Source organism: Mytilus edulis, chromosome 8 (genome assembly GCF_963676685.1).
Source record: "Mytilus edulis chromosome 8, xbMytEdul2.2, whole genome shotgun sequence".
Lineage (NCBI taxonomy): Eukaryota > Metazoa > Mollusca > Bivalvia > Mytilida > Mytilidae > Mytilus > Mytilus edulis.
Window position 1 is genome coordinate 86,826,511 of NC_092351.1, and position 26,572 is coordinate 86,853,082.

General features: G+C 31.1%; 1 protein-coding gene across 1 annotated transcript; it reads left to right on the forward strand.

Moving 5' to 3' along the window:
* The first annotated feature begins 1,324 nt into the window (after window positions 1-1,324).
* On the forward strand, window positions 1,325-24,580 carry LOC139486519 (uncharacterized). The gene is made up of 7 exons (XM_071271427.1): window positions 1,325-1,398; window positions 12,599-12,679; window positions 15,273-15,362; window positions 16,579-16,668; window positions 18,204-18,329; window positions 19,548-20,675; window positions 23,191-24,580. The coding sequence occupies exons 5-7, from the start codon at window positions 18,302-18,304 to the stop codon at window positions 23,631-23,633; spliced, it is 1,599 nt and encodes a 532-aa protein (XP_071127528.1). The 5' UTR covers window positions 1,325-1,398; window positions 12,599-12,679; window positions 15,273-15,362; window positions 16,579-16,668; window positions 18,204-18,301; the 3' UTR covers window positions 23,634-24,580.
* The last annotated feature ends 1,992 nt before the right edge of the window (window positions 24,581-26,572 follow it).

Here is a 26,572-nt window from a genome sequence, read left to right on the forward strand (position 1 = left end):
TTCAATTTTTATACATTGCAACTTGGATGGAGAGTTGTCTCATTGGCACTCATACCTCATATTAATTTGTTTATGAAAGTCTGAATACCCGTGTCTGTTTTTTTTTTCCTATCTGTCATATTTCTAACTGTTCTATTAAATTTAGGTAAACTTAAAGTTAACATCAAACAACTTATAAATACATGAATACAGATGGGTGCTTTCCTTAATCTTAAAAGCAATATTTTTACCTTACACTGTTCAATCAAAATGATGTCATATTATCATATATTCTTAATTTTTGCTCTAAACAAGGTCTTGAATAAGTGACTGTAATTAATTAAAAATAATATAATACAGAAACGGTGCATGGACATGTATTTGAAAGTGAAACATGTAATTTATCCGATATCATATTGATGCCAATACAATTATAATCCATATTTACAGGTGAAAACGAAATTGTTCAGTTGTCAAAGACATACATAAAAGATGTCTTAATTGAATGCGTTTTATGAATGATTTCGAATTTCAAGGGCAAGAGTTAAATAAATGAATTTTGATCTGTAAAGCCTGAGCTAACTCCAGTGTTTTTTTTTGGGGGGTTTTTTTTTTTTGTCCTTCTTCTTCTTAAGACTATGTTGCTAGTTTGGTATATTTGTGGTTTGCAGTTTTATAGTTATTTCGGTACTTCATGAACGTACAATTTTATACAGTCTCTATAGTTCTAACAAACTTCAAAGAGGTATTCATGATACTAGTTGACCATTAATAATTGTTTTTCATTGATATGCTCGTGAATGTGGGAGTAAAAAAGAAACAAGAAATATTTTGGTACAGATTGATTCTGTAAATATAGGGTCTCAATCAGCTGTGTTGCCTACGGGTACGCTTTGAACCAAAACAACAGCATATATCGACCCAGAACGAATACATATATGAAACAGTCATTTATTAATACGGTTTACAAAAATACCGAACACCGACACGAATTGTAAATGGTGTATCAATACTTACAAAATTAAACAATATCAATCATTTGAAAGAAAATGGAGAGATAAATCTGGTTTAAAAGCCATCCCAATAGATAAACAGTTGTTAAAGTTCAGGTGATATTGACATGATAAACATAAAAACACAGCAAGATATGTAGGTTAATTTGATAATAACTATATCAAGCAGCCAAGACGATAGTAAAAAGATACCATTTTTATTTCACAAACGTATAAAACTTCAAAGCGCAATTTCGTATGAACAATGTCCAATAATCCGTTAATAAACAATGCTACAACCAGACGGTAATGGTGTATGACACGTTAACCTTAAGTTTTCATTTTTCAGTACCATTATATGAAACTGATGACAGTTCTTGGATCTTAAGCACTGACAGCGACGACAGATCATACGCGGATTTTAGTGGTATGTATTGAATAATACTAACGGATTGTTGGTTTGCTTTTTAATCTTTGTATATAGTTGTGTTAACAAACAACAGTTTACGATAAAGCTTACATACGTGTAGTTAATCATAGTTTTTCAGCAGAAACGCACGAGTTTGTTTGGTAAATAAAACACTTGTCATTTTTTCATTGAACGACTATGTGAACATTTGAACATAAAATGTAAAAAACACCCGAAAATGCATGATCTGCAGTATTATTGATAGCTTTCCTAACTATTCAACGGGACGTAAAACTACCATATCGTCCATACTTTTCTGATCTGAGTTTTTTCATATAGAGTTTGGTGCTGTTCCAAGTTGTCTAATTTTTTTTCTGTTTCTTGAGAAGTTTTTGTTGTACCTGTTCAGTCACTTTAAAGTGTTACAATTTATATTTTGACGAAACACATACATGTACATAGTGACCAGAATAGTACCACTGTCGAAAAAAAGAAACTAGCAAAAATTAAATGTAAACATTTTCAACATTACCGAGGGACCATCAATTAAAATTAAAGAGATGTAGTTCAATTGTCAATATGTATTCATAAAGGGAAATTAAAAAAAAAATCAGACAAAATCAAATGCGGGTGTAGGATAACTTTTGGAACAGGGGTGTCAAGTGACCCCAAAGCAAACAGCCTTTTGGGTTAAAAGTCTGAGTTAACCATAAATGTTGCCTTTATAAGGGGCGATCCGGGACAGCTTCTGAAATTAAGGGTAAAGACAGGACCATCAATGTTTTATATGTCTGTTCAGGGTTGAACAATAAATGAACATGACTTTGACAAAAGCAAGAAATTTTAACGGAAATAAATACACAAAAGTTTAGTGATATCTATTTAAATATTTGAAATAACTTAGTAGCCGACAAGAAACGAGGTTGTTGTGATATTTGTTCGATTTTTTTTTTTATTTGGCCACGGACACAGTCAGACTCGATTTTCGAGATCACCTAATATTTAAGGCAATATATGAAAAGTGTACTGACGCAAAAGGTCTAAACACATCAACTCCAAATCGAGAATTCGTTAGTAGAAGCCTTATAAAGTATGTGCATCAGCGGTACACATTATTAACAGATTCTACTACACCAAATCCATTTGCAGCTAATGCGTTCAGAGACCTCTTATGACAGTACACCTTTCTTATACTGTCTATCTAATTTTTCACTGACATAAGAACTCTAAGCGTAAGCATAGCGCTAACTTGACATTGATGTCTATATGTAATACCTACATAACAAACTTAAGGTGTTGAAAACTCTTTTACACTGAGGATAAATATTTTTCTACCCTTGATCTTACGGTGGTACAAAAAAAATTGACTTAAACTGTTGTGGCTCGTTTTAAATTTAATTTACATAATATTTTTACCAAAAAAATACTTTCACTTTTGACAGCAATATAAAATTTTCCAAAAAATTAATCAGAAAATTTTCATTGGATATCTAGCATTTTGAAAAACACTGATTTTGGTATTGAGAAGCTTAATGCTTTCCTAATATTTGAACGCTATTAAAACGTTCAATTGAATTTCACAGAGTTATCTTTCTGTAGTGATATGTACCACCTAAAAAGGGAATACTATAATAAGGCTTAAATGTAGCACTCATTAATAAGACCCTCCTTTAACCAAATTTTGTTTGGAAAGGGGAATAATAGTGTTGACTTGACATTTCGGCGTATCACAAGCTAAAATATCAACATTGTATAACTACCACGAAATACTTTTATTAGACTTGATATTTAGATTTATCATAAGGGTGTTATAAACAGTTTTGTTAAAAAAAAATAGTGATTATTCCCCGACTGAAAATAGCCATTTTATCGACATAATTGGTGAAACAGTATCATGTTTGTTGTATAACGTAAAGTCACAAAAATACTGAACTTAGAGGAAAATCAATTTGGAAAGTCCATAATCACATGGCAATTTCAAATTACAAAACACATCAAAAACGAATGGACAAGAACTGTCATATTCCTGACTTGGTACAGACATTTTCAAATGTAGAAAATGGTGGATTTAACCTGGTTTTATAGCGCTAACCCTCTCACTTTGATGACAGTCTCATCAAATTCCGTTATATTTACAATGGTCCGTTAACTAAACAGACACAATAAATAGTCAAAATATGGGTACATCAGTCATCATCGTATAACAATTTTAAAAGGGACAATTTAACAGAACACAAAAACATCTATCTACAAACACATTCATTGATTTGTGTTTTTAACGTCAGAAAATTTTATACGTCACATAAATTTGTCGTTCAATGTGCATGCAAACAATTTTAAAATTTACCTAGGCAATGTTAGCATATAGGGTTAAAAAACAAAAGTATGTAAGAATGAATATCAGAAATAGACCGAGATTGAACATAGTCCAAACATTATATATAGAATTTATAAGAATATACAAAAAGTTAATTCCACTATCAGTCATCATCGTATAACAATTTTAAAAGGAACTATTTAGGCAATGTTAGCATATAGGGTTAAAAGATCAAAAGTATGTAAGAATAAATTTCAGAAATAGACCGAGATTGAATATAGTCCAAAAGTTATATTTAGAATTTATATAAATCCACAAATAGTAAATTCTACTACGCGATTGAATGATTTTGACGTTTATGGTTCAACGTATTTTGTAATTCATAATAGAAATATATCATAATGACATAAACTAGAACAATATCATACAGACGGGATGAGTACAGAGTCACGTTATAAAAACCAAAGAAATACAAAAAGTCGCATTTGATTGTAAAAATAATTTTATTAGCTTCAATTCAAACAGGTCGAATGATTAAAATAAATTTAAAAAAAAACTGGATTCAAGTTTGAGGGGATACAAGATTGTAAACATCCTGTTTTTGAGCAGTGAAAATTGAAAACTCATTTACAGCCACGTTAGCTTTTTTCGGAGCAGGCAAACTTACGCTGAAGCCTGAACGTTTTTAAAGACGAGGTAAAAATCTATAGAATTCATAGTTTTGATTATGTAAAATGTACCTGTATCAAGTCTGCAGGTATGCACATAGCCTGATTTCAGGTTTTTTTGTGTTTAGATTAGGCAATGTGTTTTTCCATTTTCTCTGGATAAAACATTGTTTAAAATATTAAAAGTATAATTTATTTGAATTTCATTAGAAACTAGAAAAAAATTATTCCAGTGATATCTAGTTTTATACAAGAATTTTTATCAATATAACCACCAAGGGTCACTTATACATGGGCCGTCAAAATATGACGTCATAAAAAAAATGTTAATGCAACCTTAAGCCAAAGATCAAGACTACATGACAACCATGATTTCCTATTTCAAAAACCCAAATTTGTTTTATCATCAGGTCACATGTTTACCGTATCATGTATAAATGTTTACCGTAACATGTCAAAATGTGCATTAGGTAAATAAAGATAACTGTAACCATTAAATGTAGGTCACCCCTAGTTTTTGGTTGGGTTCGTGTTGCTTATTCTTTGGTGTTCTATGTTTTGTCATGTGTACTCTTGTTTGTCTGATTGACTGTTTCATTTTTAACCATGGTGTTGACAGTTTATTTTCGATATATGAGCTTGACTATCCCTCTGGTATCTTTCGTCCCTCTTCAATATTACCTAATTTTTATCAGGACCCCTTGGTTATTCAAGATGCATCTATGAACAAAATACCATGGCCTATGACTTATACTTCAACAGATAGAATGACTTTATCTTTGTGACGGACCGATGACACACTATATTCCTTCCCCAACTTCTTTTGACAAAGATATACAAATCTTAAAGCAAACTAGTGTCAACGCATTCCTCTCAGCAAAGGTTGAATAAATCCTTGACATAATGTTTTCATTTCTACTCGGTATTGTCGAAAATTAAAACTATCAACAAACAGTCATAAAAAGATGTAGCTTTTGTTTGTATGATATTTAACAACAAATTCTTCTCAAACCGATGAGAAGGGTCAACTTGAACTTTCTACCAGTCATGGTGACTTGAAAATGAAGGACATCGATAAAAACGTTCAATATTTTTAGTTTTAACATGTATTGGTATTAATTTTACCTCATGTACATTTATCCCGTCATATTTTAAGTATACAACTACAAATAAAAAAGCTTCAGTCAGTATAGCAAATTATTTTTATCGTAACAGCTGAGAAATCATTGACAAAATGTTTTCATTTATGTTTGGTTGCAGTAAAATTGCGAAGTATCAACTAACACCGTGTGGATATTTGAGATATTCGAAAATCACTTTGAGTTACTGAAACATGTTGAAACATGTAGCACAATGTTGACTGTTGTACCCCTATTTTTTTTACATTTTTACTTATTGTGTCTGTTTGTTTTGTAGACACATCGTTGACAATGTAATGGAATTTGATGCGACTGTCATACAAGTGAGAGGTTTAGCGCTATAAAATCAGGTTCAATCCACCATTTTCTACATAAGAAAATGCCTGTACCAAGTCAGGAATATGACAGTTGTTATCCATTCGTTTGATGTGTTTGAACTATTGATTTGGGACTTTCCTTTTTTGAATTTTCCTCGGAGTTCAGTATTTTTGTGTTTTTACTTTTTATGTTACCTAAAAAAAACTTCCAAACTTTCAAAATTCATAAATCGATAGAGAAAAAACAAATTCGAGTTACAAACTACAACTGAGAGAAACGCATCAATTATAAGAAAACTAGGACACAACAGAAATACAACATGAAAATATAACACACACAGAACCGAACTATAATAAAACAATGAACATTCATTGTCATGATTGTTATAAAAATAAAAGAAATAAAAAAAAATTTGCATCTTCTTCTCATAAAAAAATCTGACGTCACAATGGAAAAGTAAACAACCGATACCAGAAACACCGGAAGTAACTTGCACGAAAGGCACTTTTATGGGTTTTGTGCACGAGATGCACCTGATATGGGTTATCAGCCCGGGTGGGAAATTATGGCTTGTGTACTTCCGCTCATTACACATATGCAAAAGCTATCATATCAATGCTAAGTATATGTTTTTATCTTTTTATCATATGCTTCAACGATGGAGGAAAGTAGCAATTTAATACATCAATCCTTTTTAGTGGTCTTACGTAGAAGTTCTAAGAGTAAAAAGATTACGGACGTTGGACGCGAAATGTAGTACATCCAATATAAAGTCTTCCTAACGTAAGCCTCAACAGAGGAAAAATACAACAGCTAACATGTTATATTTTTATATTAACTTAAAAAACATAATAGAGACTGTTTGGAAAAATTAACATTAATAAAGTAACTTTCTAGATTATGCTGGAAAGTTTTTAAAAAGCCTTTATTTAAACATTTGTTATGGCATTTTACATACTATCTTATCCTGTATCGTAATAATTGGTTTAAGTGTAATGTTTTTGTCAGATTATTGATTTGTATTTTTCATTATTTGCCAAGTATCCCTGGAATGTCATGCGATAACGTTACGAAAATGCATGTGATAATAATCGAAGCATGTGATAATTTTTTCATAACAGCCTTCCAAACACCATTTCGGAAGAAAAGGGATTCACGTAAATTTACAGCTGTTATAATATTGTAACATTATACGTGATTTGCTCTTATTATTTGATCATAGGTTGCACTTTTTAAATACAGCTCTTTCTCAAACCACACATCTTTTGGGGTGATACAAAAATATTAATAAATACTTAAATATTTTGCTTAAAAACTGTATCCCAGTTATGATATCTATGTTTCATCTCATAGTTAATCCTACAGTTAATGAAGGTGTAGTTAAGAAATGTAGCTGAAACTCTCAGAAGTTCGGGGCATATAAACGTTGAAAATATTCCGCACAGCTCTATATTTTGACCCTTGAAAAATTTTGGTTTAACGAATGACCTGCAATTATTTTATCACATAATCTATAATTATGTTTATAAAGAGATAGATTCCTTCGGATAAGAAATCATCAATGTTGTATGATATCACGGCCGACACTCGGCTAACCGAGAGATTGGTCGGTTAATCTATATTGAGTATGCGGCTATATCGGCGGTTGGTCTGTTAATCGGGTTGGCTAAAGTCTGTTAATCAGGTGTTATCGAGAAAATCATTGAAAGTTCAGCATGTTTCATTGTATAACTTTCCAAATATATTTTCATCATAAAAAGTATTCATGTCTAACAAAACAATTCAATGTACTGAATTCAGTGGTGTCATTATAATTTTTCTAGCTTCGATGTACGATCTATAAAATGAAAAGGCGGGTTACTCATCAATAAAATTATACACATTTTACACTCATAAAATGTACACAAAATGACACATTGGTTAAATTTACTTGCATTCAATATTTTGAACATCGAAAAAAGAAAGGCATAATGTTTGTTAACCATATTGATATCATTGTGTGAAAAATCTACACGAAAATCTGTATTTTGGTAACATAAATCAATCTTTAATTAAAACCTGGTCTGTTAATGGGTCGGATATATAAAACCCGGTCTGTTAATTGGTCTGTTAAGAGTTATGAATGGCAATAAAAGTATATTTTTATTGCTATATGGGGTGTTATCTGATCAAATGAGTAGGCTCAAGACGAGCGGCTAAAATATACGAAAACAACACATGAGCAATGAAACATAACATATACGGAAACAACACATGCAATTGAAAATTGATAGAAATGGTTTCAAAAAGTGTAATATTAAAGTAATATTAATTTCATTCAAGAATGGTTGATTCTGTTTAATTGTCATGAATGACACAAATTTGTCATCTACATTGGTAACCAGTATATAAATCAGAGATAAACGTCGTAATGTAACTAAACATCAGTAAGTAAAATATATTGGGATGACAAAATATGAAGAAAAAAAAAAGAATAATGAGTAAGATAACTAAAATGTAGAAAAAATGACATAACAATTTAAAGAATACAGAAATAAACAATACCTCCAATCCGGACCCTCATGGTATACACGAGAATCTGGATGGAAACGCAGAATATAGAATAATATATAAGGACAGTAGAGAGTAATACATTGCTAAAAACGAGAGAAAAATAATACGTGTTTAAGAATACACGCATGAAACACCGATGTACTTATATTGGTGACAAATTCTAAAAGTTTACATGCGGACAACTATGGTTGCAGGTTAAAGCCATTTTGCGTTTTAGCGCTTTAGCGTTTTCGCCTTACATATTCTATATGGCGAAAACGCGAAATCGCGAAGTCGAAAACGCAAAAACGCGAAACCGATTTTTCGTTTTCGCGTTTTCGACTTCACGATTTCGCTTTTTCGCGATTTCGCGTTTTTGCCCTATAGGATATGAAAGGCGAAATCACGAAACCGGCCAGCATAGACAACTGTAGTTCTCCTCTGCACTTATGTAGAAAGGAACTAAACGGAATAAAATAAATAGAAACTTAAAATAAACAAATGTAGCTGCATTCGCTCCTTCCCGATTACTTTCTTTAGAGTGATTTGTAAACAACATATGATTAAGTAATAGAAGAAAAGAACCAAGTAGTGATGCTGACGAATTAGGGTTTAACGTCCAGTGACAAGTATCATGTTCATATGAGAACGAGAACACGTTATATGTACCCTGTGTTGTATTAAAAAGACACTTTCAGTCGGAATTGAGAACGTGCTACTTTAAACAGACACAAAAATTAAGGCTGATTGAAAACGTCAATAAAAAATTCATGCATATTCCAGAGGCCAATCCATATCACGCTATATTGAAGTGACACACCCTTCAATAAAATTCAAAGAAAGCCAAAATAAAAATGCTCTTTCTAGGATACTGTGGCACCGTATTGTCATTTTTGTTTACTCAGGAATATCTCATTCTTAAATTGTTCAAGGGGAAAATAAAAAGGTAGCAAAATTATTGTCGTGGCTAAATAACTCTTAACTGACACAATTTCAATTGTCCAACCCATTAACAGACTTTATTCCCATAATTTTCACTAAAACGTGGTATTATTCACGTTATTTTACAATTATGAAACATTTACTAATGTCAATTTATTTTTTAGAACCACAGTACTATTTTTTGTCCTTTAAATGATATCTAAATTTGTTTGTTTCGTCTATTATTAAAAAAATTCCTATGCGTATAAGCATAAATACTACATACTTGCGCGACGCCTTTTAGTTTTACTTAAAACTGCGCAGAATAAGATTTTGTTTACAAGTGCAAAATGTTCTATGATAGATATCATTTTGTCAGACACTTTTCTTTTTTTGATTTGGTTCTTAAAACATGCCAAAAATCTGTATATTTAATAGAGTTTAACATTAAATTAAGCGTTTTACTCTTAACAGACGTATAACCAACCCGATTAACAGACCAATCGCCCATATAGCCGCATACTCAATATAGATTAACCGACCAATCTCTCGGTTAGCCGAGTGTCGGCCGTGGATATATGCTATTTATAAATTTTATATGTTTGCATCAATCCAACACTAATCGAGTGTTTCGGCGGTATTTTTTATATGATGAATACAATACTGTTATATAGGTCCATCATCATCAGGGATTGTCCTATATATTTAAATAACTTTACCTTGGGCGATGTCAGATAAATTGCTGTGCCTTTTATTAACAATCATTGGTGTTTTTGTCAATACTTCATTGAAAACCACATTATCTCTTATGATATACCAATGTTTCAGAAGGTGTTTCCGTAATTTACTTATGCAAGGATTTTATCTAGTTACCATTACAAAAGGAATATCCTCTTTACGTTTCCCTTCCTTAGTTGACAATAAATGTTTTCTTTCCTTGGCTGATGCTTCATTAAGGCAAGACATGTCATTGTAACTCCTATTTATTTAATTCTGTTCGAACTTTTAAAGAATTTGACTAAGGTCATTATCACCGTTAGTTGATTTTCTGTAAATAATTACTTCTTCCCATGTAAATGCTTGAAACACGTGCTCCTTATAAGAGCTACTTCTGTGCAAAAATAGAAAATCATTCGTTTGTATGAAATGGGTTTTTATGTCCAATATATTATCTGCTTGAAATAATCTGCGATTGAATAAATGAACGTCTAGAAATGCTGTAATAGGTTCTAAAATTTCATATGTGAATTTCAGAAATTCGTGGTGGCTTTTAGTCAATTCAAAAATTGTTCTAATTCATGTCTTTTTCCGTGGTGAATTATTATTCAATCATCCGGGTATCTGGCATAATAAAATATGTTGGTCTTGTAAGGAGATGATGAAAGAATTTCTTTCATTATTTGATATAATGAATTATAACAACAATATAACCTCAACATTGTTCACATAATTGATCATTAAATTCAAAGATATTTTATTGCAGAACATCTCCCAAGAGGGAAAATAAATCATCTGTAGAGGGATTTTTTTTTATTATAATGCGATTTATCAAATGCATCCATCATATGCTGCTCTTTAAAACTGTTAAAAGAATTTCTTCAATTGGACAGTTGGTAAACATCTGACGTATGTCAAAACAACATAAAAGGCAATTGTTTAATGGTTTGCTTGTTTCTATTTTTCATATACAATCAGATGAATCTCTGATAAAAGTATGGTGTTTATAACTATAACTATTTACACAAGGAAATAATCAACGACCTATGTATTAAGTGCTCGTATTCAATCTAGGAATTGATAGGTCTCCCTGGAGGAACTGTTGAATCAATATTAAATCCTATACTAATGACATTGCCATGATCTTCAAAATTTATTTTATGTAATATATGTATTTGTCCCGGTCCGTAATTTTTCTGATTGCCATTTATCATGTATTTGAATGAAATTTCATCATTTTCATTATGAATGTGCATTTTAGTGACATAATCATAACCGTCAAGACTTGTGTAGTGATGCAATTGTAATTGCCGACAAGCTTCGAATAAGTAAATATTCTTATCGAGAATAAAAACAGTGTTGCATTTATCAACTTTCTTAATAAGAGTTGATATGTCTCGCAAAAGTGAAGATATGCTGGACCTATCACCGGGTTCCAGATTGTCTCTTAATTTCCGAGGCTGCATTGACGACTCATGTTTTGTTTGAAAATGTAATTTTTAGTGCATCACAGCTGTAGTGAGGTTCATATTTGCTATTCTCCCTGAATGGCTGTTGATTTTATTCTTGGAATAAAATAAAAATTTACATCTTAATTTCCGAGCAAATTCATTAAAGTCTCTCATTAAATAATTTTTTGTCCCTTTAAATGCGGGAGCAGGTATTAATTTCAACCTTTTTTAAAGCAACAAATATTTATTGTCAGTTAAAGTTATCATTGACAGATTAATTACATGCTGTTTAGTCTATTTTATTTTGCAAATTCACTTTTTGATTGTTACATTGCAACTTTCTTTCTTTGGCGCTAGCATACTTTTTTCTTTTTCATATGAACATTAATGCGTCTAGCCATGACTGCTATCGCGGAAATCATTTTGTGTGTTAGTGCAGACTGGGAAACTAAATGGAGTGTGGCTTGATAGCATAGCTATTATCTGATTGATCATTGGTATAAATTTAATTGTTGACAGAAAGAAACGAAAACATTGGTAGTTTAACACATCTTAGTGTCATATATCATAGTATTTGTTGTTTCTATTGCATCACTATCACATATTCTACCTGGCATATCATTAACATTTTTCAAACATAACAAATTCTGCGTTGTGTAAATAAAATTGTGTATTGCTTTGTGAGTGTTTATTCAAAAGAATAAATGTGACAAAATTAGCACTTTTCAGTAAATATGCAAATGGACCGATTGTTTCCATGGCAGCTCAATGGAAACTATTGCACAATTTGAGTGTACGATTTTCTTGTAATAATTTGATCTGATTTTCTTTACTATGCATTTGTTTTTCTTGTATATTTTTTGTGTAATTAAAATGTATAGAAGAAACCCAGCCGAATCATTTGATATTTGTGCAATTTGCACTCGGACACTGGAATTCTATCAGAGAAAAAAAATCATTTAGCATAATATCAATATTTTATTTGCTATCAATATTAAAAGAAATTGACGAAAAAGTGCATTTTTGTAAGATGTCATCCGTGACTTTTTACAATGTGCAACACATTATTTTATACAGAAAAGAAACTTAAAAAGATCATATTTTTTGTATACAGATATATCAATATCGTATATCTCGCTTTTTAAATTTCTGAAGGTTATATAACTGCAAAGGGTGGCAGTAGTACGGATAGTTCAGAAGGTAGCATCCACCAAACATATGAAAAATATGTGTTTAGTAAGTAATTATTAATGTCATGTATGCATAGTTCAGATTAATCTTACATCTTCAAACATGAAAACCAATGAAAAAAACACAAAAGCATCAAACATGAAAAGACAGTTGAAGTGCAGGTATTTAAAAAAAATGAAATGTACAAAGAGATGTTTAACAATTGTAAAAGGCTATCCATACTTTGAAGACTAGTCATAAAACACATTTATCAGTGTGTGTCCCAATACTATTTAGTCGCTGATGCATACAATTCTTTATAAACTAAAGCTGAATGGCTGACCTTTCTGTTATTTCTTGTTATCAAAACGACAGGGAAACATATCTTTTGCCAATTTTGAATCAATTGAGTGTCAACTTGAATGTAGGCTACACATTAAAACAAAGATTTGTTAACCAATTGTTCGATATAGTTCATAAATAATACCAGTAGACACATGAAAAGACGATAATGAATCAAATAAACTCATCATAGATACCAGGACTATTATTTTTATATACGCGCCTTTCGTCTACAAAAGACTCATCAGTGACGCTCGAATCCAAACCAGATAAAAAGGTCAAATAAATAACGAAGTTAAGGAGAATTGAGGACAAAAATTCCTAAAAGTTTTGCCAAATACAGCTAAGCTAATACCTAACATGGTAATCATGAAAATGACCAACTTGAATTAAATTTATATAACTATGTAAAATTTATACCAATGCAGATCTACTTTGCAGATTTCCAAAAGAAGGTTGCATAATACGCAATTTTTCAATTTTTCGTGATTTATACCTTTTGATTAATCTTAAACACAAAATATTCAATTGCTTATTATACATGTTATATGCAAAACATACAATTATTCAAATAACAATTCATTGTTTACCGTGATTCAGATGGTATTATGATATATAATCACTTTGTAAAAGCTTTAGCTACGACATGCTTAACAGTTTCATTTAATTTATACGGATTCAGTAATTTCATGCTCAACTACAAATTTGTTTAACTGTGTTATAACTCTAAGAGGTCACCAAACATGCAGCTTACTTGCATTTTGGGTTTGTTATGTTGAAATAATATTCCGCATGCAGTTACGTAACATAATTAATAACATAACTCTGTGTCAACATACAAAACCATTTCGGTAGCTATTTCATTTCAAGTTCAAGCATAATATAACACATATGTAATTATATTATATGGAATCTTTCTCTAATGTATAAGATAAGATATCCCTTGTTATACCATAGTTACAGGTACTTGATAGAAATCAACTTAGCAAAAATTTCTTCATTTTCATTTTTTACCCTCAAATCATAATTGACAAATCCAGTTCAAACATCCATGGAAATAGTAATCTTAAACTTGATTAGAATAAAAGAAAACCCATACATGTGACATACGCATGACAAAACCTGAAATAAGAAAGAAAATTACACACCTGGGTGTGTAATTTGTCGAGTACACAAGGATATATTCGGATAAACTTGTTGAATGAATCATTTCATTATGTCGATGTATAATGTCTTTTAGAATGTAGTGACAAGTAAAATCACAAAAATATTAAACTCCGAGGAAAATTCAAAACGGAAGGTCCCTAATCAAATGGCAAAATCAAAAGCTCAAACACATCAAACGAATAGATAACAACTGTCACGTTTCTGACTTGGTACTGGTATTTTCTTGTGTAACAAATGGTGGATTGAACCTGGTTTTATGGCTATCTAAACCTCTTAGTCGTATGCCATTCGCATCAAATTCCATTATATTGACAACGATGAGTGAAAAAAAATAAACAGACATAACAGGTAAAATGTCAATAATACGGCAGTCAACACTGTGCTATAATTCTAGTCACTAGAAAACATACAAAAATGTAACAAAGAATCACAAAATGGCATATAAACCAAGCATATTAGTAAAAATTGAAGACAGGAATACGCAAATTTAATTTTTCTTGGTGTGCTTTGCACGTGGATTTTTTTGTGTTTCTTTGGTACATACGACGTTGCTCTGTACATTTAAACATCCCAACATTATTTTTTTTGTTCTATTAAAATGTTAAATCCACCTATAAACTATTTAAATAATTTAAGCATTTGGACCGAATGGCCATATCAAAATCGCACTAACGTTTTATTGCGCGTATGATATCAGAATGTAAACATCGCTCATGTAGAATTATAATCAAATGTTCAAAGTATGAAAATAATATAGTCTATAGTTCTGTATGCATATCCTCTTTATAATGTTAATAAGAAGTTTATCCTCTGTTATGTATCATTTACAAAGAATATACTGAAATGACTCACGTAACTGTTAAAAGCTTCAGTAGTAATGATTTCTTTCAAAACTTACGTGATTCACTCAGTGACTGAGATTTCAACAGTATCGACACATAATTGAGAATAGACAAAATAGTCCTTTGGTATGAATGATGCAATATCGTGCAGTTAATAATAAGTTCAGTTATAAGATGTCATTCAGCTAAAATTGTACTCAATGTTATGCAAATTATACGTATGCTGCAAAAAAACACTTAACCAATCATCTTTTTTATTTTGGTATTCTGAGATGTCTTTGTATTTCTCTCTATTTTTATTTCTTAAGAACAAGACAATTCACATGATGACAGTGGTACGGACGGTTCAAGCATTTCAGGAGATAGCATTCCATCTTATAGTAGTTATTACACACATGGTAAATAAAAATAAATTAGTATGTTGTTGTCTGCTCTCTAGTCGGGTTGTTGTCTTTTTGACATTATCACCATTTCTAGTGGTGAAATGCTAGCACTATTTAGGTTTTATCCCCAACATAAAGTAAGATCATGGCGTTTTCATTTTGCAGACAGTCAAACTTAATTGTTATAACATTGATACTACCTTCCTGATTGTAAGCTCAACCATAAATGTTCCTTCCGTAATGTTCGAATCTAGAATATTCAAAAATACAAAACGTTATCACACATTGTGAAAAAAATACAAATAAAACATAAGAAAATGGCAGTTCCTGCCAAGAAATGAGATGTTTATATAAATCAGCTGATTTAAGTTTTATAGCAGCAAATTTTAGCTAGTACAATGTAACGATGGAATTATATTGTTTTCTATTCCGAAAATGTTAAGACCTTAGAATTGCTCGACTTAATCTTGACACCTTAAGAGTACTGACAGTAGAACCATATTTACCGAACATATCATCATATTAATGAATAAAACACATCATTACAGAGGAATGAAATGGGTTTTTAGTTATGAAGCTGACAATATAATGATGGAGATATTTATATAGTTCATTAATTTAAATCGTATGCAATTTAATTCAGAAATAGACCCGACATGCCAATTTGCAGCAATGATATGTATACTCATAAGAAATTTCAATAAATATTACGTTTTGTATACTGAATAGTTAATATTGTTCTTATTATATTTTGAATAGTTCTGTAAGACAAGTGAATGCACAAGATAAGAGTAGTTTGAAAAGTGTAGTTTTAGCTCAACAGAATATTTCATTTAATCAATATCATTGGTAATCATACCACATAATTTGAAAATGGATATAGAATGTTGGATATAGTAAATCATTTAAACAGATACTGGAAGAGTTCGTATGAGTGTCAATGAGACAACTCTCCATCCAGGCCACAATTCATAAAAGTAAACCAAAGCCTATACCAAACTCAATGTGAATATTTGAGGTGTTTCATTTTAAAGTAACCATAAATGATATTTTCAATCGTTGTACTGAATTATTTAGCAATACCTGTTTCAATCGTCAGATTTTGTATTTTTTTTTTTTTTTTTTGTATACTAGTACTTTAACGTGAAAAAAAGTAAACAAACTTACCAAAAAATCAGCAGTTAAAACACTTTTCATTGTCATATTGTTCTACATACTATAATTTATGTAGGTTCGTTAACTGATGAAGTCGATAACTTTGACAAATTGAATATTTCCGGAAGTGACAGTTCAGATGTTGACCAAACGTCCTGTTATGAAGGTAAACAATTTTAGTTTACCAATTTTACATGTATTATTGTATAATATGCTTTTCAATACACTATTATGTCGCCTTAAATTGACAAATTGTAAACTAAAGTATCCACATGAATAAGTACATACTTTTGAGTTTAATAATAAAAAACTTCAAAAAGTATGACGAGTTGTTCGCTCATTTAGAAAAACTGGATACAAATCAGATTCCTGAAAAAAGAAGAGGTAAATTTATCAAATATATTATCCTAGTTTTTAATTTTTGTGAGACGACCGAAAATGCTATTCAGATATGACACTCACATGACTCATGAGTGCTGTTGCTGGGACCATCCAAGTAAATGGTGTAAATTGATGTCAGAATAAACATTCAGAACAGTCTTTGCTTTTAAGTCCAAACTAACTTTTTCTAACATATACTGCACTTAACATTAATACAATCATATACAGTTAAATGTATTGTCAATGTATAAGCTCGATAAACATGTTGATTTATGTTACTGATATGTAATTATTTATAATATTTATAAAAAAAGTTATTGTTTTATTCCATGAAGTTTTAATCCAAGACCATGCTATATGCTTATGATATTCAGCTGCATTGTTTTTGTTTATACCAAACATTATCGTTGGGTGTTTGCTACCTTTTATTTTAGTCATTTTTTTAGATTAATTAACTTATTTTAATATTATATGTTTGTTTGTGTAGTACTGTTATTTGTCCATGCGTTTATAATACAATACAGTCTCGTCATTTGCATGTATTTTGTCTACTATAGAAAACTTTAAGAAACAACCCTTTGTTTAAATATTAACACTAAAATTCACAGAAATAATTTAGGTTACAGAAGGTTTCATGTTTAATCAATCTGTGTAATGTGTGTTTCAATTTTTTTTTTAAACTTTTTTAATAACAACATCCTATTGGATTATACAATCAAAAAAGACTGTAAGTACTGTCTTCCATGTATCAACATATACTATGTCTAATGTCTATCTCTATTTTCGCCTTCTGTGACACTACGACTATTGATGTTATCTTTCTTTATAAAACAGAATAACAACAAACACCTAACATCGCAGTTCGCATGTACAAGTACAGTACAATATAAGTGCACATTATACATAACACACAAGTTTCAACGTCACAAAAGTGACGTCACTGGTACATTTCTAAAAATAGAAAATTAAATGTCGATCCTTTTTACTATGATGAATTGTTAATCCCAAAAATATAGAATCTTAGAAGTCAGTGTTCATGTTTTACAGTATCTATATGCCTTTCTAAGATAATTCGATAACATCATTGTCTTGAATTAAAGAGACAAATAACGTTCGAAAAAGTTCACATTTTAGGGATTTTTGATATTATCTTGAGGTCAATGCTGGTAAAAAAAAGACGATGTATTTAAATATTTTAGCCTTAAGGGTTCACGATGAAGGATATTATCAATAATTTTAAGTAAAGATATAACCTTGGTGATAGTTGTATTTAAAAAAATGTGTCCATTCGTTAAATATATGTCAAAACATTCATTGTAGAAATTAATAGGTTCTATAAAATTCCTTTCACCTATGGTTTGGAGCTTGTAATTGACAGCAGACTAGACAGGGAGTTTGAGCAGCGAATTCAAACACACATGAACAAAACAGGCATATATTCCAAGAGTACGTATTAATCTGATTAAAATGTCAGGCCGATCAAAAAGTGGCTAAATTCATTTATAAATGTATGTTGACTTTTTGTAATTTTTTGCTCATGAACAAGATGATGGGTAATGCAAAGCAGTGAATTTTACTTCATTTATACTGGTCATAAATACACTTTGAAGTTATCAGATCTGGTAAAAGTTTTCACCGATTTCTATTTGTAAAAGCAATTGCTGTACGTGTGTTTAGTGTTTTTATGCCCCATTTATGGGCAGTTAGTTTGTTCGTCCGTCCGTTCGTCTGTCCCGCTTCAGGTAAGAGTTTTTGGTAAAGGTAGTTTTTGATGAAGTTGAAGTCCAATCAATTTAAAACTTAGTAAACATGTTCCCTATGATATGATCATTCTTATTTTAATGACAAATTGGAGATTTTATCCCATTTTTATGGTCGACTGAAAATAGGAACTGATAATGCGGATGGGGCATCCGTGTTATTGGGAGACATTCTTGTTTTAACTAATTTTGACTCTTTGCAAAGCTACTTTCAACGTTCAACGTCCTATTTAAAAACAATGTCTTCTTATATTTTGAAATGGCAATCATAATACATTGATATGTATGGCCCCAATTGACTTTTAAAATGTTGATATTATTGACAAAGCTCCAAAGCATTTCCCTTTGGTGAAAACATGCCCATTGTTTTTTGCATTAGAATCTAAATGTCTTTTTTAACTCCTCGGTTACCTATACTTTTTATTACTTTTTTCAAATAACCTGTACTTTAACATAACCATTTTAGTAATCTAGTTCTCTTAAATCTAGTTAATATCTTTATTCTGCCTATAAGTTCAACAGAAAAAAAGGTGCCTTAATAAAAAATGCATGGCTCTTTCGAAGGCAGGTTGTGAGCTGAAATTAACAGTGACCCCGTATTTTCATTTTATTTTTATTAAATATAGGTCTGGAGAAGGTTTTTTTAGAAGAAAAAAACAGCAAAATCCTCTTTTTTTAAAACAAATGATTTAGACCCGCGATCCGCCTTAAAACAAACACTGTAAATTCCTGTACAATGAATAGGAATAACACGTAAGATTGAACATCTTCCACATATTCCGTTTCAACAAAATACAAATTTGGTCCTTTGAAGTAAACAGCACTGAGTTTGTGCATTTAAAATAGAAAGCGTTAACACATACATTTTTCTAAGGTAGCATCATCCAAGACGTTTATTTTCTAGGAACATACAACTCCACGGACGAATTTCTACACATGTATGAGCTGAGGACAAAGTTCATTACGACAGTGTTACCAACAATCCATTTAATTGATGCTATTCAAAATGACAAAGAATTGCGTGTTCGTTGGTTACTCTCAAATTTTGATTCGGCAAACATTTTTGGTGAGGTATTCCAGAAAGCATTAGAGTTAAATAAAATAAGAATTGCAAAGGCAATAGCATGGGTAATAACAAATAACTTTTTCATTAGATATAAACTTATTCTGCATCTAATAAAGTTTAGGATTTGGCCCGGATTTCGTTGTATTTGTAATAAAAAAGACGTTGCAATTATATGTTCTAATAGGTTTGAAATAATCATTGAGTCAACAAAAATAGAAAAAAATATTCCACACAAATTTGCGGGGTTTAATGTAAGACAAGTTCCATATGACAAAGAAAGTAAGGAAGCAAAATTAATCACAAGTCGTTTATCGAAATACTGGGAAACGGATGTTTGCTGTGATAATATTGTCATATCCAAAAGGAAAGCTGAATCATTATTCGATAACCACAGTAATTTAACTTTAATATGTTCTTCCGTAATACAATCAAAAGGCATGCCGTTGAACCATAAAGTAGAATCAGTACAATGCATACAGCTTTACTGTACACTTAAAGGTGTGATACCAATTGGGGAAAGACATTTCCCGTCATCTGTTTGTCACTATCCAACCGACGTTATGGAAGGATGTCCAGTGTTAGCAACACAGATAAAAATAGGAGATAAAGTAGGAACTACGGACTCTTTGGGACAGTTTAAAAGTAAAGGTACTCTTGGTGGATTTATTAACCATTTTGGATTTCCATGTTTCCTCACATGCGCACATGTTGTTTTTGATTTACAGACATTACTTGGTCGAATTCCAAATGATATAGATAACAAAGGGATAGACGTCTTCACTCCATCTTCTTATAACGCTATACCTATCCATTGTGGTCGCGTTCTCAGACGCGTGTTTGAACATAGTGATAAAGACAAAACAAGTATTGATGCAGCTTTGGTATATATTTTACATGGTGTATCTGTAGATCCACAACATTGCATAGTTGACCATTTTGGATTTAGCAGACCATTTGCAGAACTAGGTAAGATTATTTCATTTTACATATACAGTAAAATGTCAGAAAAAACATATTGTTGATTTACAACATATATTAGTAGTATTACCTATGGAGGTTTTTTCCCCCTATTATATGAACATAATACTATTTTGCGATCGTAATTTATTTTTTACATTTATATACCTTTTCAATATTTCAAATTCCTCTCATTTTCCAAAGAGAACCAACGACGTTTTGCCATGGCCCGATGTAGGAAGGGTGCTTATATATGCTATCCTGATTCTCCTAATTTTGTTGAGGAGAATTATATAGATTATGCGGTAATACCATATACCAGCCTTTGTGTAAACGTTCAATGCGTAAACCCTGTGTTTTTGGTAAATGTATTTCATATATATTCCGTGGGTGTTCAAATCCTTTATCCACTGATTTTTATAATTTGTTCCTTTGTTGTTTTGTTACACCTCTGTCCCAGGTTAGTAGGTTTTGAAAGTCACACACATGTTTAACCAAGCCATAGTCTGTATTTGCTAGTCCTAAGTCATGAGCCTGTAGCTCAGTTGTTGTATTTGGATCATGTCTGTCTTATTCGATTGGTTTAATTTGTTTTGTTATACATTAAGCTGTTTTCTAAAATTGAATTGTATCATATTATTTGGCGGGGCCTTTTATGGCAGGCCATACGGCAGACCAAATAGTATATTTTTGTTATCTTTTCTTAGTTAGCATACGGGTTATTAAATTGCGTACATCTATTTCATTTGAGCTTGTGTGGGAAGCCGTTTAATAAGCAATCACAACAGATCACCGGAATTATATATTTAAGAAATAATTACTTCATGTAATGCTTTATGCTTATTTGAACATGGTTAGGCACTACATTTGTCGATATTTTTCACTGAGCATTAGAGAGATGTGATATATTGTCAAATCTTATGTCTTCTTATGATGTACTGAGCATAGTGCTCATGAAAGTATAATTTAAATTCTTATAGGACAAACAAATACTGTATTTTTATGGTTTGAAGCGAAAACGAAAACGCTGTATGATATGTGGCTGTTATGTTTCATCCTTATGGATTATGTACTTTTAATTTTCATATCTATTTGGTTTAAAAACTAATAGCAGGAAAAATAATTATTATATTTAATAAATGTCCATGTAAGTAGTTAAAAAATATATAATATATCAAGAAAAAAGGAAAATAACGATATTGTAAACAGTAAGTGATGCGCATATGTCAAACATATTTTGTGCTTATTAGAACACGGCTTTGTTTACAAAGCGAAATAAGGACGTTAACTTACTAACATATAACACCAATTCTCACATAATATTTAGTGGTCGTTCATTCATGTTCACGTTTGTTAATCTATTGTGACTCTGTATATCATAGTTTGGTATCTGACTAGTTTGAAATTCCGATACATTAAAATTCCCAAAGAAATATTTTTGTAATTTTGGTATCTGAAATTAAACTATAAGACACCATAGTTAAATACCTTGGTTTATTAGACTGTTTAGTAACAAATCTTTCATGTATTGTGAATCATCAAAACTTTTATGTCGATGTCGATGTTGTCTAACTCTAATTAATTTAAAACATTCATTTGGTGCGCATTATAGCAAGTGTAAAATATTTACTACTCATAATCGAATTAGTGTATGACTTTTTGTTATATTTCACATTTACAATCAAAATCTTATTTTACACAAGTGGTCCAATGATGCATGTAGTATATTGAATATATCAAAATTTGTCCATATCAATTGTTTCTGTAAAGAAAGATGCCATAATGGCAAACTTCTAAAATACATAATATTCAATTGTAACACTAATGTGACAATACGAACTTTGATTGTTACACTTAGCCGATTCCCAGGGGACACTTCACCGAACAGACTCTATGACATGTAGTGCAATTGATAACGGATGTGGGGGCATACCAAAAATCCAAAAATAAATTGAGTAATAATTTCTAAAAAGTGTACACACCGAATTATATGATGAGTGTGACTTTTATTATCTATTTTAACACCAAAATTCAAAAGTATTTACGGTAGGCCAATCACGAGCAAAATAAAATACATTTATTTGTATACTTAAGTATGAATCAAATTTGGTTATCTTATAACAGAAGCCTCAAATGTAGTTAACAACGGTAACATAACAAGTACAATAACAAAAATACAGAACTGGGAGAAAAATTTAAAACGAAAATTCCATAATCAAATGCCAAAATTATAAGTTCAAAACACGACAAACGAATTGATAACAACTATCATAGTCCTACCTCAGAACAAACATTTTGTTTGGTTGAAAATGATGGATTAAACCTTGTTTTATAAAAAGCTTATATATGTGACAACAAGATATCTGAACCAGTAAAATACTATGAATATTATTTGCGGTTAGATCTATATAAACTGTGTGAAAAGGTCTTTTCGCTTTTTCACTCTTAGTCTATCACTGTACATATAATATAGGAAAATACGGTGTATTACAGTACAATAAACCGTTTTTATTTTACATTGTAGGATTTTCATCAATGGATTTAAATGAAATATGCATAGATATTGCAAGCATATGTAACTCGAAAGCCGATGTATTATGCCCAGGAGGATTTATTAGAATAAAAGATAAAGTGGTCATTAAATCTCAAGAGGAATATTTGGACATACAATTTCCGGTTTCTGGAATTCCTGTGCAGCCGCAGCCATCCTACTCACAACCACTAATGATTGCAACTACAGCTCATATGCAACTAAGACCTGGTAATCTTGCAGGTCAAAGAGTTTTTCGAATGTATAACCAACTTCTCTTGAATCTTCCTCTTAATCTAGGAGACTCTGGAACTTGTATATATATAATAGATGCTAACAAACGGAAGGGATGCATTGGTATGGCTATTGCATTTCTTTCAGCAGGACAGTGTATAATCACACCTTTGAAGGAAATTCTTAAAAAGATAAAGCATTAGACTAATAAAATCTCCTATGTGCTTTACACTGCATGTAGTATAGTCTGCTTAAGTTCTTAAAATCTTCGAAAGAATTATATTTCTTTTTTTTTTTAGTTATTGTGCATAATATAATCACTATAATGACTATTAAAATTAATAAAATTGAGAATGGAAATGGGGAATATGCCAAAGAGACAACAACCCGACCATAGAAAAAAAAAACAAAAAACAACAGCAGAAGGTCACCAACAGGTCTTCAATGTAGCGAGAAATTCCCGCACCCGGAGGCGTCCTTCAGCTGGCCCCTAAACAAATATATGCTAGTTCAGTGATAATGAACGCCATACTAATTTTCAATTTGTACACAAGAAACTAAAATTAAAAATAATACAAGACTAACAAAGGCCAGAAGCTCCTGACTTGGGACAGGCGCAAAAATGCGGCGGGGTTAAACATGTTTGTGAGATCTCAACCCTCCCCCTATACCTCTAGTCAATGTAGAAAAGTAAACGCATAACAATGCGCACATTAAAATTTAGTTCAAGAGAAGTCCGAGTCTGGTGTCAGAAGATGTAACCAAAGAAAATAAACAAAATGACAATAATACATGAATAACTACTAGCAGTTAACTGACATGCCAGCTCCAGACTTCAATTAAACTGACTGAAAGATTATGATTTCATCATATGAACATCAGGCACAATCCTTCCCGTTAGGGGTTTAGTATCATACCATCATAACATATATGAGAAGATCATAACCCGTGTCATGCCAACAACTGGTTTTTGAATAAATGTGTTTAGTTCCGATGCAAAGACCCTATAAGTGAATCAATATTAACGCCAAAATATGCAATCTTTAATGACCTGACAACAGTATCGTAACTATATCCCTTCTTAATAAGTCTATTCAAAGGTTTTGTTAGTTTTTGAGGTGAATACTGGTGAATATTGTTTACTAGTAGATGAAAGACTAATTTCTTAAAAATCTTCCAAAATACGATTTTTCCTCAACTGAGGCTATTTTTTCAGTATGACAACATGAGCACCCAGACAATTTAATGCGATTTGCATTAATGGGGTTATTGAAAATGTAATGTAATTAAGTGTAATCTATTACAATTGTCCATGTAATTGAATGTAATGTGTAATTGAAGATTCTTTACCTTACATGTAATGGTAATTCAACTATATAGAAGAGGGACGAACGATACCAAATTGACAGTCAAACTCATAAATCTAAAACAAACTGACAACGCCATGGCTAAAAATGAAAAAGACAATTGTTTTATATTAAATTATTTACATGTTTGTGTCATTGCAAAATATGAGCTGTCTTTAAAAACATCATTATCTAAAATTGTAACAGAGGCACAACCTTTCGACACATTGGTTGTTCCAATCAAGCCTAAAAGACTTCTGGTCTATTAAGTAAGATTATCAAAGTTATAACAGGTATAATGTAAAGTTTCGAAATGTCATACAGTCCAACAATAACAACTTCGTGTTTATAGTGGGTCAAAGGTTTTACTGACCGGATAAGGATAATGATGTGTATATCTTAAAAATAGAAGATAAGGTTCACGGATATATATTTTAGTTTTCATAAACTGTCATTATCAATTCAGTGGTGTGATCACAATTTCAGAGAATTCTAAGGAAAAACAATAAAGATGACAACGAAAATACAACGTGTAAAACTTCATTTCATAATTGCTTCAGTAAATAATGTCTGCTTGTATACAACTTTTAATACAGTTCTAATAGGAATAAACTTTAATGTTGATGTGTTGCATATCTGTTTTTCGCCTGTAGAAGTGAGTGGAAATAGAGTCTTATTCAAATAGTGGTACTTTGTACTTATTTGCGTATCACAGTGTTTATAACGACTTCTAGGAAGAACAACAATTTAATAAACCTGACATTATATATTGCTGACCAATTGTATGTAAAAGTTTGATTTCAAATTAGTTTAAGATTGTTATGATTGTGCATGTTGTTGATGAAAAAAAAATCAGATATCAAATATCTATCAACTGGATATTGGCGTGAATCTTGGAATTTTGACATGTTATATCGTCTATGTTGCCTTTGTGATGTAATGTTGACATACCTTTACAAATGTTGACATAACTTTACCAATGTTGACATAACTTTACCTGTGTGTTTACCATACACAAAGTTTGTTGAATAAGATTTTTTATTGTTTCTCATATCTGTTTTGATAGAAAATCATAGTAGAAAAATATTGTAGGTCGGTAATTTCGTAAAAACAACCAGTTGTCCCTCTTTTTGGACCAATATGGTTAAAAAAAAGAGGAAAGGTCAGTCACTTTAAAAATTATACCACGAAATCAAAAACAAAATTAAAAATACTATCAGACAAGGTTAGTTATAATTGTTAATTGTTGTGTCAGTTTAGTCTCTTGTGGATAGTTTTTATTGGCAATCATACCATATCTTCTTTTTTATATAAACAAAGTCAACAGTAGTATACCGCAGTAGTAAAACTCATAAATCCATGGACAAAAACAAAATCGGCGTAACAAACTAAAGGACTACTGAGGGAAAGGCATTAAATATAAGAGGAGAACAACGACACAACATTAAAATGTAACACACAGAGAAACAGACTAAGCATTAGACAAAATCCTATGAGAATAACAAATATAACATATATAACATAAACACCAATTCAAATACATGAATTTGGGATAGATAAGTACCGTGACACGTCTTATAGTAATGTAAATTCACACTCAAAAATAAGAGAAGAAAATAAACAACAGTTCACAAAACAAAGAAAAAGAACCAGGGGTGATTGCAGGTGCATCTGAATGGAAAGCAGGTCCTGCTCAACATGTGGCACCGGTCGTGCTGTTCGTTTCAGTACAAACCTGGCAATAAATGCGATTCTATAATAGTCATCCAACTTGTGACGGCGTTCGTAAATAAATG

Coding starts and splice junctions, on each gene's coding strand:
- LOC139486519 (XM_071271427.1), top strand. CDS start 18,302: ATGAACAAAACAGGCATATATTCCAAGA. Junction 18,330..19,547: donor AACAGGCATATATTCCAAGA/GTACGTATTAAT, acceptor TTTATTTTCTAG/GAACATACAACTCCACGGAC. Junction 20,676..23,190: donor CAGACCATTTGCAGAACTAG/GTAAGATTATTT, acceptor TTTACATTGTAG/GATTTTCATCAATGGATTTA.